This window comes from Cebidichthys violaceus, unplaced genomic scaffold (assembly GCF_023349555.1).
Source record: "Cebidichthys violaceus isolate CVI_PGR_0920_01 unplaced genomic scaffold, fCebVio1.0.p SCAF_3, whole genome shotgun sequence".
In the NCBI taxonomy this organism is placed as follows: Eukaryota; Metazoa; Chordata; class Actinopteri; order Perciformes; family Stichaeidae; genus Cebidichthys; species Cebidichthys violaceus.
The window spans coordinates 1,184,285-1,198,102 of NW_027176483.1; the positions used below are offsets into that span (position 1 = coordinate 1,184,285).

A 13,818-nucleotide genomic window follows, 5' to 3' on the forward strand; every position below is an offset into this window, starting at 1 on the left:
ATTAAGAGTACTTTGAATCTCCAAGTTAAATCTTAAGCTTATTATATAAGTATTTAAAATTAACGTTAGCTAACGTTAGCTAGCAGCTAAATCGGAGGCGGAGAGTATCATTTTGGGAAAGTAGTAGCCCCTAGAAGTTGTTTTGTTTTACCATAACTAGACGATAACTTTTTAAGTGCCATGATGATTACTTTAAAGAACAATTATTAAACAATGTTAGACATAATATCAATGAAAGTGTGGAGGTTTCATGGGTAATAGTTTGCCGCCCTTCGTTAAACTCAATTTAGTGAATTTAAATTGATATTCAAAATACATGCACTACAAATGTAATAATTATTATATATAACAAAATGTATAAAAGTATGTATATATTGAATTGAATTTGTATATATTGAATGTTAATGCTCATGATCGATAGAACAGGTGGATGTAAGTTAATGAGTCGTGAGAGCGTTAAAAAGCAGTGAACATAATCCAACTCTGACTTGTTTTATGACGTGTAAATCCTCTCATGGTGTCATCTTCAACACGTCGTTGATGTGAGAAATATGACTCCAGATGATGTCATGTAAAAGCATTTGTACCCTGAAAAGAACTCTGTGAAGTATCTTCATCTTCCTCATGGTGACTTCAAAACACCACAGAAATCGGATCACAAAAAGAGACACGGATCTGAGGTATGTACCTTTCTTTTAAATATGTTTAATAATTTGTTGTTTTGTTTGATTTTTCACCTTTTTGTTGCAACAGTTTATTTTAACCCCCTTTTTTACCATTTATAAGAGTTATAAAAATGTATATTTTAACATAATAATAATATAGATATAAGGACATTTAAGTGTTTATTCATGTGTGAACAACTTTAACTTTAAGGTTTCTTGTCTCTTTCAGAGCCGCCGGGCTGCGACAACAGCAACACTGTGAGTTCAACTTCATATTAAAGACATAATCCATAATCCACATTTAATGAAAAGGGGTTTGCTTCAAGACCGAAAACCTTAAAGTTTGGAAGCTGTTTTGATTTAAATACAGGCACAAACGTTGATTTAATTTCTTGTTTTATATCAGTATAGAAAATAATGAGGTAATTGTTGATTCCAGCTTGTTCTATTGTTGTTCTAGGCTGCTTTTATTGTGAAACTCTTGACGCTGAATCAGGAAGCTGTTTTTGATTTAAATCTAAACTTCCTGTTTCTTTTACGTGATGATTTCTTCTCTTCTTCTTCAGCTGTTGATCACAGGATCTTTGTCTCTTTCTGTTGAACCGTTGAACAGCGTTTTGTTCTCCATCTATTAAACTAAACAACATCTCTTAGTGAAGAGACTTTCTACAAAATAAAAGCATCCTTCAGACACGTAGAGCCGTCCTCTCACACGTCTGACTGGACACAGTCGAGCTCTGTGGCAGCGACTTTAATTCACACTTAATATTATTAGCCGTTGATTACAAAATGCCTCTGTGGTTTAATCACTTTCCTGCGTTGTCTCCGTCAGAAGCCGGATGAAACAAGATAATGCAGATAACAATCTTAAAGGGCGGGTTATTTATAATGAGGGGCCAGATGACACTGTACTGTATTTCATGACCTTGCCAGCCCATTGGTTTGACCAGTAATCCGCTTCCATAAAGAGAAAGTGGAGGATTTAGAGGCCTATCGCAGATTGCAATATATACCTTCTGAACCTCGGTCTGGTCGGGACTCGGTCTAACGAGCTGAACCCTCCGTCTGGTTTAAAGTAAGGACTCTCTCTCTGTTGTGTGTGTTTGCTTGCACATTCTTTTGCAGGACAGCAGGCGTATAGATGCTTCATCTGGTCGGTATACGGTTGTTAGGAATTTATGTTTTGTTTGTCCAAAATCTGATTTTGTCCGTGAAAAGACGTTCGGCTGTTCTTCTATCGAGGTGTCACGTTCGGCAAAATGCAGATGTTTGATGTTTTAGCAATTTGCATCAACAGTTGATGTTTAACAGACATTAGCTGACTTTAATATACTTTTTTTTATTTTCACAAAATGGTTAAAATATGTTTTTTAACCAAAACGTTTTGGATTCGTTCATTGGTACGAGTCTTATTCTTGAAGGAGTATTTAGTTTAGTGTGGGTTCAGCCCGGTGATGGACGATCCGGTGACGTGTCTCTCTGAAAGGCGACACCACTACAAGGTTCGAACCTGAAAGTGGACCCGTCGGTGTTTATCCTCATGTCAGCACCGGGGGGGAGGGGCATCAGTCTCTTTAATCCCCGCTCGCCACGTTTAGCCTGTTTTCAGACGTTAACGTTTAATTCTACAGAAACAGGATTCAAACAATAGATCTAGTTTCATTCTTATAATAATCATAACAAAAATTATAAATGACACATTCATGTGTTTTTGCTGTATCTAAAGTGTACCCGGTTTACACCTCATCTACTGATGTGACCCAATACAGTTTCGAGGTACTTGTACTTCACAGAATCCATTCTATTCTACTTTCTGCATCTCAGAGGAAAGTATTTGACTTTTTACTGCACTTAATACATCTGACAGCTGAAGTTACTATTTAACACGTCAACATGTAAACCATGACATTCCTTTAAAATATAATACATTCTTCAAAACAGTAACATTTTATTTAATATCTTTTAGAAACAAGATTAAAATACATGACTTGTTTGAATTAGCCCTGCCAAGACATTAAACTATATATATATACGTATATATATATATATATATATATATATATATATATATATATATATATATATATATATATATATATATATATACATATATACCTGTGTGTGTTTACACAACAGTACAATTTTATGTCTTTTAAAAACAAGATTGAAACAAAAAAACTCTAATAAATTTAAACTACGTGACTTGTTTGAATTAGCCCTGCCAAGACATTAAACTATATATATATATATATATATATATATATATACGTATATATATATATATATATATATATATATATATATATATATATATATATATATACATATATACCTGTGTGTGTTTACACAACAGTAAAATGTTATGTCTTTTAAAAACAAGATTGAAACAAAAAAACTCTAATAAATTTAAACTACGTGACAGTATTATAAGTTGTTAAACTACCGTAAGAACATTAAAGTTATATATAAGTATGTTTACTCAGCAGCAGTTTTATTTGAATGTCTTTTAAAATGCTGGAGCTTTCATTTCTCACGTCTGTGAACAACCAGAGGTCTGTTTTCCTCTCATCTGTATTTCTGTCTGTGTGAAGCAGGTGAACTGTTCGGCCCAACAACCAGTTACTTTCTGCGGTACGCTCTAACGTCTTGTTCGTCCGAGGGATGTTCCTCGGTGTTGGGTTACCGCCGGCCCGTCTAGCTAAACCCTCCAGAGACAATCCTACACATAACACACACACAGACACACACACACACACACACACACACACACACACACACACACACACACACACTTGAGACAAAAAGAATTAGGCCCCAAATTTAACCCTGCAGATATTATTCGGTCTCCACAGCGACACGTTGTTTTGTTATTGGTTTACTGCCATTTGTTCGTGGGCCGGCGACGTGTTGCAGGATTCCTGTCTGACGTCTTTCTAAGACGAGCCCGCTGTCATTTATTTCATTTATTTTCTCTTCTCCATAATGAAGATGTTAGGGACAGCTGAGGCTCCAGGAATAGTAGTCTTAATCCAGCGCTTAGTCACAAGCAGCTCAGCCAAACACCGTGTGGCCTCCGAGTACCTCGAGAAGTGGCCTCACTGTCCTCGAAAACCTGGTCCTGAAAGGGGCTCGGCTTACCCAGAGGGGAGGTGTATGTGAATGCAGATAGAGTGTTTCCATTTGATCTCACTTCTGACAATCAGACTTAGAGTTCTAAATGAAAGAAACATGCAATACATTTAAAAAATAAAATCCATTTTGATCAGCCAGACCACATCCCGAGGTGGTCTAGTTCACACCGAGTTCAGATCTCACTGAGGTGAGGACAGCATGAGGACACAATCAAGACAGTTCATCAAACCACATGGGAGTTCCTCAAAGGGAAGAGAGGAGAGGGAGACCAGAAGGCTGCTGCTACAAAATAAAAGCTTTTAAAATACCACATAACAGGGACTTTTATTGTGAAAAATGTATAGGAAATTGAATATGTTTATCACCAAACTATCAAAGTTCGTAAGCAGCTATTCTTCAATAAAACAAGTCTAACAGTACTGCAGAGAGGGAGAGTAAGCCGTAAGAATAAGAAGCTACTTTTATTGTTGAGAATTTACATTGACGACTGAAATAAAAACCATTAAAAGTAAAAAGTTTTGATCCGATTCATCCAATCACAAAAGTCACATTAAAAAGACGAGACAAGTGTAACGGCAGCAACAGTTTAAAGCTCGGAGAAGAAAAAGTATAAAATACTTCACACATAAAAAGAACTTTCTCTCTACCTATAATAGTCTCGGGACCTCTCAGATTCATCTGGTGACCCTTCGGAGGGGCCCGACCCCTTAGGTTGGGCCCCACTGGACTAAACTAAACTGTATAATAAGTATTTAAAAGTAACTCCACAACAGTAACATGCTGCTTCAGCCTTAATAATCTCACATCACAATGAACATTGTACTGCTTGTAACTGAGTATTTTGACATCGTTGTACTGGTACTTTTACATAAAAGATCAGAGTACTTAGATAGTTTTGGTTGTGTATTTTTTTAAACGTTCTGCTCGGCTCTCTGAGGTTTCTCTCAATAAAATGGTGGAGAACAAAGTTCTCAAAGCAATAAAAAAGTACATTTAAATAAACAAACGAAAACAGGACTTTGAAAGTAGGGCTTTAAAAGGACAAAGGAAAAGTTTAACATCTTAAAAGGTGTTGAGGATGCTCCTGATATGTCTTTGTCTCTGAGTTTTGGACGAGCTGGAGACGATGAATGGGTTTTTGGCTGAGCCCCAAATACAGTGAAACTACAATAATCCATTTTTCGAGGTATCCCACCATGAGGTGAGACTTTAAAATACACTACAACCCATCGGTGGCGCTAGAAGAAAAGCCAGAGAGGATCACCAAAGTCCTCATGACTCACCCTCTGTGGATCGTAAACGTCCGAAAACTACATTTTGATGCTAATCCGTCCAATAGACGTGGAGGTATTTTTGCAGCGTGCCACAGGTGTCTGGACCGAGATCAACCCCAGAGCCGCGCTGCTAAAAATAGAGCGGCCCGGTCCTTTAAGGCATTAACGCGGCCTCGGTTACAAAGTTCAGTTCCACTAAATGTCCTGGAGTTAACTTTGAAGTCTTAAGATAGAATTAACATGAACATGAAACGTGAGACAGGTGAGTCTCTACCAGCGGGACGGAGACATGAAGTACTTTATGTATTCATTTATACAGTTATTTCATTTACAGTACATTTCATGAGATCACATGAAATAGTAATAACAAGGACACCAGTATGAGTGTCTCACATAGACTGTATAGAAGAAGTGGACGTTGTCACGGTGACGTCACCCATTGGTCGGTGGACTGAAGCCTGGAGTTCTGTGTTTTGGCCGTCGCCATCTTGGTTTTTGCAACCAGATGTGACACCTGAGGGTGGAGAACAACTGAACGCTGGATAAGATATCTTTAAGGTGACCAAAATCTTACAGTTAACTTTTAATGAAGAAAAAACACGGACAACTCCCAGACCGGACAACGCCGTGGTAGAGACCTGTCAATCAGCGTGTAGCCCCGCCCCTAAATCATCCCCTGCTTTATGGTGTGTTTGACTCTAAATGGAGCATAATGTACTAAATGAACATCATGCTGTATTGAAGAAGACTGTAAACTAGAGATTGAGACCATAAACTCATGTTTACAATGTTTACTGAGGGAATAAATCAAGAGAGAAGTAGAGTCATTTTAGACTAGACTTCTATACAACCAGAGGAGTCGCCCCCTGCTGGACACTAGAGAGAATGCAGCTTTAACACGTAGATCGTGTTTCATACAAAACAAGTAGGAGGAAGTTTGGTTTTATTCCAGAAGCGTTTATATAAGAAGCAGTTCACTTTGTGTTACAGACGGATGAATTCATAGTGTGTCTCTGTGTGCGTTTGCTTTTCTAACATGTTTTGTCATATTTGTATTTTTGTGTGAAGGAACCGTCTGTGTGTATTTATGTTTGGAAATTCTCTTTGAGGGACGGACAAAGTATTTAAAGCAAAAAAAAAAAGAATCCTGAGGGTGTCGGCAGACGAAGAAAATGAGTGTTGTTTTTAATCTTTACATTCATGAAATTAAATTTACTTTTGCCCTGTCATATATATATATATATATATATATATATATATATAATGTTCAGACCTGTATTAATAACAGGAAACAGTTTATATTTTTTGTGCATCTACATTTAAAGAAGTTTATCTGAAGTGTGATTGTTGTTTTTTTATTACAATTCAAAAGGTACAAATGTCATTTTAATGCTGATTTTTATGTTTTTTTTCATCAGATAAAATCCGGTTCCTGCTGCCAAGATGGCATGCGAGTGAGTAAACGGTTTGATATGTATTAATACGGTTATTGTTTGGGGTCATATACTCGTTAACAGATTCAGGAACAAGTGAGGAACTTCTGAAAGGATAAACAACTACACTTTTGTACATTTTATGGACTATTTTCTTGTTAACTGCAAAACTCATTTGAACAACAAAACACACGTTTCTGATCACCTGACGTTGTGTTTTTGATTCAAGATTTGTATTTAGTTATAACAGATTTATAACAACAGATTCATGGGTTTATTTATAACATAACGGTCCGAATGTCTGATTCACATCTTGTGTTTTCACCTGCAGGAAAAGACTGTCTGCGAGGCGTAAGCACACTCTGAAGGTAAGAAATGAGCGTTTCTATTGTATTATTGATGAAGAAGAGCAGAGACGCTGTTTTGAAGTTGTACTTTAACATATTCAAGAGTTAAATATATAATATATAATATATGTGGTCCACAGGGATGCATGCTGCTGGTGGCCACCAACATGTTGGAGGCTGAAGCCGGGGTGAAGGTCGGGGAGAGGGAGAAGTTCCTGGCTGATAAATGTCCTCCTCTGGAGCTGCCGTACTCCAAAGAAGAGCTCGAGGTGAGACAGAACCAGAACCAGAACCGGGACCAGAACCGGGACAAACTACTGTCAGCTTTATGTGATGCACTATATATGAAACGTTTATTTCCTTCAATAGTTACTGTTTTAACAGAGATAAAAACATTATAATTCAGACAAAAGATGTTTTATTTACGTGTGAAACAGTTTAAATGAAACTTCGTTGAATTAGTTTAATGATTGATCTGTAAAGATAGATTGATGAGCTGATGTTCCAACAGTAACTCCAGACTAACCTTCTGTTTATACTGTGAAGTCTGAAGTTAATTGTTGATTCCAGCTTGTTCTAGGCTGCTTTTATTGTGAAACTCTTGACAATGAAACAGGAAGCTGTATTTTATTTAAATCTAAGCTTCCAGCTGATTTCTTCTCCTCTTCTTCATCTGTTTAGTGGATCTTTGTCTCTTTACCTCTGAACAGCGTTTTGTTAAACTAAATAACATCTATTAGTGAAGAGACTTTCTACAAAATAAAAGCATCATTCAGACATGTAGAGTCGTCCTCTAACACATATATGACATATATTATATTCATATTTTTTGTCAAATAACATAATTCCCGCCACACACTTTAGCAGATTTGTGTCTCTGTTCTGTGGGTCAGATGAGAATATTTGATCCCAAAATTGGGTTAAACTCAACAAAAATGACTAAAATCCTGTTTCCTCTTCAGGAGCTTTGCAAGAAACTCCACGAGCAGATTGACATCAGTGAGGAGGAGCGATACAGCATAGAGTTCAAACTCAACCTGGTGCTCAATGAGGTGAGACACGTCTTACTCACGTTAACAAGCAGCTCTACGAGGCATTCACCTTGAAAAACGGGAATGTTCTTTGAACTCGTGTTTCATCAGGAGAAAACCGTAATGACCACAATAATGTCTGATTATTTGACCCATAATAAAGTCTGTTCTTCTGTCCTGAATCCTCCTGAAGGTGAGAGACCTCAACATAAAGATCGTGGACATGAGGGGAAAGTTCAAGAGACCCCGTCTGAAGAAAGTACGCATGTCTGCTGACGCCATGCTGAAGGCTCTGCTGGGCTCCAAGCACACGGTCAACATGGACCTGAGGGCCAACCTGAAGCAGGTCAAGAAGGAGGTCAAGGAGGAGGTGAGCTGCTGCCTGGTTCATCTAAACTTCAGTCCGAAAACAACGACCATCAATATTCTACCGACTCGTTTCCTTAAACCGTGGTTTAGTTTGTTGTCTTGGTTTCTTACAGGCTACCTCCTTTGACTTGCAGCGATGGTTTTCAGATTAATCTGGTTTATTAAGACTTGATTTTTGTAGGTTTGACCACTAGTTATGATAACACTATAGTACTCACCAAGTTTGGTCCTGGAATCTGAAAACATTGCTAAAAACAAGTCTTAAAATGTCTCTATTATTGCCAATAACGTTAGGTAAACGTTTTTTTCAATACCTTGCTTTTGTAGTTCTTTTTTGTACGTACTATGACCTCCATCGGGCGGCGTTAGTGGTGAACCCCATCGAGGCTCATAAAGGGCTATGCCACAGGTACACAAACGTTGCCTAGATAGTTGGAGTTATTTATTTAATGATACACATACAAATTAATAAATAAGAACAAGACATACAATTTAAGGTTAGTTAGATTATGGGAACAAATCTACAGCTTCGTAGTTTTTGTGGCTGAGAGGCCAATTCAGGACAAAGTTTGAGCGTTTTAATTACATTTTTATTTTCTGAGAAAGCAGTGAACATGAAAATACAACTTGCCACCATTTACTCGCTCTTTGTAATTTCTTGCTGAACATCTTTTTACACTGATTATTTCCCTCTTTTTCTGTGTTTTGTCTTTAATAAAATATCATGTGTGTTCACAGGACAAGCAGCTGCGCGATGTGGGCGACTGGCGTAAGAACATTGAAGACAAGTCCGACAGGAAGAAGATGTTTGACAGTTAAAATGTGCTCCGGCGTGGATTGTTGGGCTTAAACGAATGCTTTTCAATACAGAATTCAGGTCTAACGTCTTTTGTAACGGAAGAGTTTTATTCCAAAATGCTGCATATCCACCGCTAACCTACCATTTACTTTTATTGAACAGATGAGGCGTGACGGTTATGTGTGAATATCTTGGATAATTTGTCAACTGAAGGTTCACATCTTAAGAAATAGTGTTGATAGTGTTTCTAAGCTTCTAGTATGCTACAGTAAGTGATGAACGATAATCTACTGGATTTTAAAAGTGATGACTGTGCAAACAAATTATTATTTTCAACCTTTTACCTTTTAATTTAGGCTGTGAAACAAAGCAAAATGTTTTATCCAAAGTTGAGTCACAAAGCTTTTACTTTGTAAACTCTGTAATACATCTGCGGTGGATGCGGCAGGTTTCCGGTAGTTTTTGGATATCTTTCATTGGAACAAAACTCTTTGAATCTAAGCTGCCTTCTATGCTTTTGCCTTTATTGACACTGTACTGTGATGTGTATTTGTACTGTGTTGTACTGATGTCAGTATTAGTACATGAGTGGTGAATCAAACCTGCTTTTGTATCGTGAAGGCTGACTCATGCTTCTGCATCCAAACATTGTGGTAAAAAATAAAACTAGTATCACATTTACAGTTGATCTTAAACATGTTCTCTAAAGTTTGACTCTTTCAAAATACTATTAACACATTTGTCTCATTCGTACTCTTGACTATGTTGATCGTTTGCGCCCATTCGTGTCTCGTGTTAGCGACGTTAGCTACATGTTAGCATTACGTTAGCTAAAGCGGTGCGTTAGCATTGGAGGTAATGGATGAAATAAAGCGCGCCTCCTCTACAGCAGAAGTATAATTCAGCCTTCACTCTGTGCTAACATCATGTCATCTTTTCTAAACTGTCCCAAACAAGAAGTGTGATGTACGTTTCTCATCTTGTTGCTGTCACATTAAATAAGAAAGCTTCATGTTCATCTTGTTCGTAGTCTTGTTGGATTCGTATCACGGTCCCCACAAAGCCCCTAAAGAGTGCAATTTGCCCTTCATGTCTGATTGCAGTTATAATTGGGGCAAAGTAGACATAGATAGTGAGAGAAAAGGAAAATGAGGCGAGAAATTAAACACGTCAGAGTTTAATTTATTTTGAAGTCACCACCGACTCTCTGAAGACGCTAATAATTTCACTGTAACTACGTGTGGTTATTAGCGCTGATCTTTGTGAAGACAAATGTGTAAAATATATATCCTAATTTAAATACACGTGAATAACACAGAAGCACTAAGACGTTACTTGCAGCTCAGTTAGTGACCACAAGTTCATGTTCAAATGCTGTAAATTTAGATCTTAAATTAATCTGTGTTCAGTGAAAGAACTACTACTATTTCATACTATTGTACAGTAGCTTTAGATAAGTACTTTTAAGACATTTATCTGACAGGCTTATCAACAGAATTATACCTAAAATGTCTGCTTTTCTCTCATACTGCAAATGAATGAGACACTGTTTATGCTAATGTTAATGTATGCTAATCCTTATATGAGACATTTTATGATGACAATTTTAAAAGTCTTTTAAAAGTGTATGTACACTTAAATCACAGAATTTAAAACAATACTAATAATTCTGGATTTCTTTTAAAGGTTTACTTACTTTAGCGTAAGCTGTAGCCAATAGCTAACGGTTAGCTAACGGTTAGCTGTAATCATTAACTCGAACAACAGAGAGCTAAAGGCAGGAATTGTTTTGCTGCCTATCGATATGCAAACGTAGTAATTTAACAAATGTAAAATTTAAACTCTCACCTGGAAAGTAAAACAAATTAAGTGTATTTTCACTTTTGTAGTACTGAATAATTTGCCTCTTGGTTTTTACAGCTGAATCCTCAATTGTGTGTCTCGATTTGGGTCAAAGCTGGTTTATATTAATATCTGCTGTTGGTTTAAACTTAAATGGAAAAGTTTCTTCCTTCCAGTTGGACAAGATGAGGTGAGTTATTGAATCTAGTGTCATTATTGTAGTAGTAAAAGTCTTGTTTTTTTATCATTTTAATGATAATTACCTGATTTTCTCTTCTTTTTTGTTCTTGCAGATAAACTTAAATGTGACCTGGTTCTGCAGAGGAAGGTTAGTTAATATTAATGTTTATGTTGTGTTAGATGAGGTCAGAATTAACTTTATTCAAACCAAACCAAACACTTTAAATATTTTAACATGTTAATTATGAGGCGTCTCCCTCATCTGTAGGCTCCCTAATCTCCCACCTGTGAAAATACATGCCTTTTTCTGTATTTCTACTCAGCAAATAGTCCCACATCAGACACAGTGATGCTGGAAGAATATGAAGATTGTCACACATTCGGTCTAGAGGCTTAATTTTCCTTGTTTGTCCCGTGATAATCTGGATTATGTGGTTTTTCATGTCTAAAATAGGCTCCTGTTTTATGGGTACACTGGGTGGTAAATGATCTGTATGGTTTTGTTTCACTGGTCTCATAACAGGAAACACTTTACAGCCTCAACAATGTCTTGTGTGTGGCACGTCATTCCTTAATGCCGGTTATATTTGACCTCCGCTGACAGCTGTATCAGATCCTCAGATAACAGCTGCCCGCCTCTCAGACGGGCATCAGACAGAATTAGAAATCGAGTGACAGAGTACGAGAGCCATCTGGAGAGAGGGGATCCACGGCTGATGGCATTCTTATGATGGCCGCTGTGTTAATAACCTGAGAATACAGCAAAACTGTGGAAGACCCTCTGACAAACTCTCCTGCTTAGTGATACCACATGTTCTCCTTTCAGGCAGGAGGTGACCCGGTATCTCATGTGTCCTGTTGAGAGTGTTGAGTTTGTCCAATATAATCTAACCATAACGCAAAGGAATATCTGTCCGTCTGTCTGTGTGTTCTTCGCATATCTCCACAACCGCTCATCTGACCCACTTCACACTTGGTGGTTGTTTAGATGGAGAGCCAAGGGATCGCAGTGTCGAATTTGGTGCAATTTGGGATATTAATGAACTTTGAATAAACAAGCAAACAGCCCTCTGTGTAGCGATGGGGGACGGAGCTTCAGGGCTCTGCAGTCCAACAAATCTTCTGCAGCGTGTGAACAGCGGCTCATTTGGGTCCAGGAGGGGCCACACCCAGCCCAAAGTAATGGCTTAGTGGGCCTCCAATGGGCTCTATTGTGGGCCCACACCATGCTATCCCTGGGTCACACTGTGGGCATGTAGTGGGCATACTGCAGTCATACTGTGGGCATACAGTGGGTACACATATTTGAACTCCTGCACTGTTTCATGTCTTAGATTTTCATTTTCACTCGCGTGATTTTATTTTTAATACACGTTTAATGAGCGCCGTTAGAGGGAGCCAGAGATCTAAGGCAACAACTGCTTCTATGTAAACGTTCAGTAATAAGTAACTTGAGCCTGAGCAGCACTGACAAGTTTATTTTGTAAATGTCAAATGTTAACGTGCAGGTTGGTTGAGAGGTCCTTTTTACTATTTGACTTTTTCAAAATGTCTCCAGACCCTCTGAGCTTGGTACGACTCAAGCATAATATCCAGTACTTGAGATTAGTTCACTTTTATTTAACATTATTTAGTGGTGGGGAACCTGCACCCTCAGTCCTGACCTGCAGGTTTCTGTTCGCTGCAGCAGCTGATTTCACTGATTAGTTCTTCCTCTCCAGAAGAAGGTTGTTAATCAGTGAAATCAGCTGCTCTCAATGTCACGTCCTATCAGCGCTCCTAAATTAAACGACGCGGTGCAACGGGCTTCGGCATCAAAGCGCTGCATTGCGGTTACTGGGTGACACTTTTAATGACGGTCCAATGTGAGACATACTTTGTGCTGGCGGTTTTCACGTCAGTTTAGGCAACATAAACAGTTCATGATGGAGAGCAACAGCTGTGTTTACATTTCAGAAGACACTGACATGATGAAGACCAACCTGAAGAGGAGGAGGAAGAGGAAGAAGAGGGAGGTTACACAGGAGGTGAGACTCTTCTTTTGAAGGAGGAAGCTGACACCAGACACCTGCTGGGAGAAGGTTGTGGTTCAGACGAGGCGTCCTGCTCAGAGGTGTCACGAGGACGCCGGTGTCCTTCAGTGTTGCAGCTCATATCGTTCTATCAATCGGCTTCATTGGATTTTTAGAATGGAAGAAGAAGAATTGTGCTTTGCATTATTAAATTAGTTGAAGCTGAAGTATAACCTTTAAAGCAGCCATCAGCCACGGTCAGAAGTTATTGCGTTCAGCTGCAGCGCCTTGAGTGGCCACTAGATGCTGCTGTAAGCTCCACAAACTGTGACTGAACCCTCAACAGACAAGTTAAACTTTGTGTCTTTCTGACATGAATTGTTGTATTCAGAGGATATCTGTGGTTGACTTGTTTGTGCTCGTTTATCTCAGCTGACCTGGATGTGAAATGATCACATGATCCTGTTGACTGTGAAGTAAACGCATCACAGTCCAAACAGGTGATGATCCCTCACACGTCTGCAACAACAGCTGTGAGGCTGTAAAGTGACAGGAAACATTTTAAATCTTGTCATGTTGGAGTTCACCAAGACTCTCAGGTACTTTGTTCATGTATCAAATTTGTACTTCACTACTTATCAGAGTACTATGTACTGTACTACATCTGAGTACTTTATACTGTACTACATCTCAGAGGTAAATAGTGTACTTTGTACTCCACTACATTTGTCTGA

The 13,818-nt window shown here is 38.3% G+C and overlaps 1 protein-coding gene across 1 annotated transcript; it reads left to right on the plus strand.

Moving 5' to 3' along the window:
* The first annotated feature begins 1,673 nt into the window (after positions 1-1,673).
* LOC137881290 (troponin I, fast skeletal muscle-like) lies at positions 1,674-10,068 on the plus strand. The gene is made up of 7 exons (XM_068723172.1): positions 1,674-1,740; positions 6,490-6,525; positions 6,836-6,872; positions 6,992-7,120; positions 7,814-7,903; positions 8,076-8,252; positions 8,990-10,068. Exons 2-7 carry the CDS (start codon positions 6,515-6,517, stop codon positions 9,068-9,070), a joined length of 525 nt encoding a protein of 174 aa, XP_068579273.1. The 5' UTR covers positions 1,674-1,740; positions 6,490-6,514; the 3' UTR covers positions 9,071-10,068.
* Positions 10,069-13,818: the final 3,750 nt, after the last annotated feature.

Bases quoted from the DNA above. Each gene is read 5' to 3' on its own strand.
- LOC137881290 (XM_068723172.1), top strand. The intron at 7,904-8,075 runs GTGAGACACGTC...ATCCTCCTGAAG, and splicing joins TCAACCTGGTGCTCAATGAG to GTGAGAGACCTCAACATAAA. The intron at 8,253-8,989 runs GTGAGCTGCTGC...GTGTGTTCACAG, and splicing joins AGAAGGAGGTCAAGGAGGAG to GACAAGCAGCTGCGCGATGT.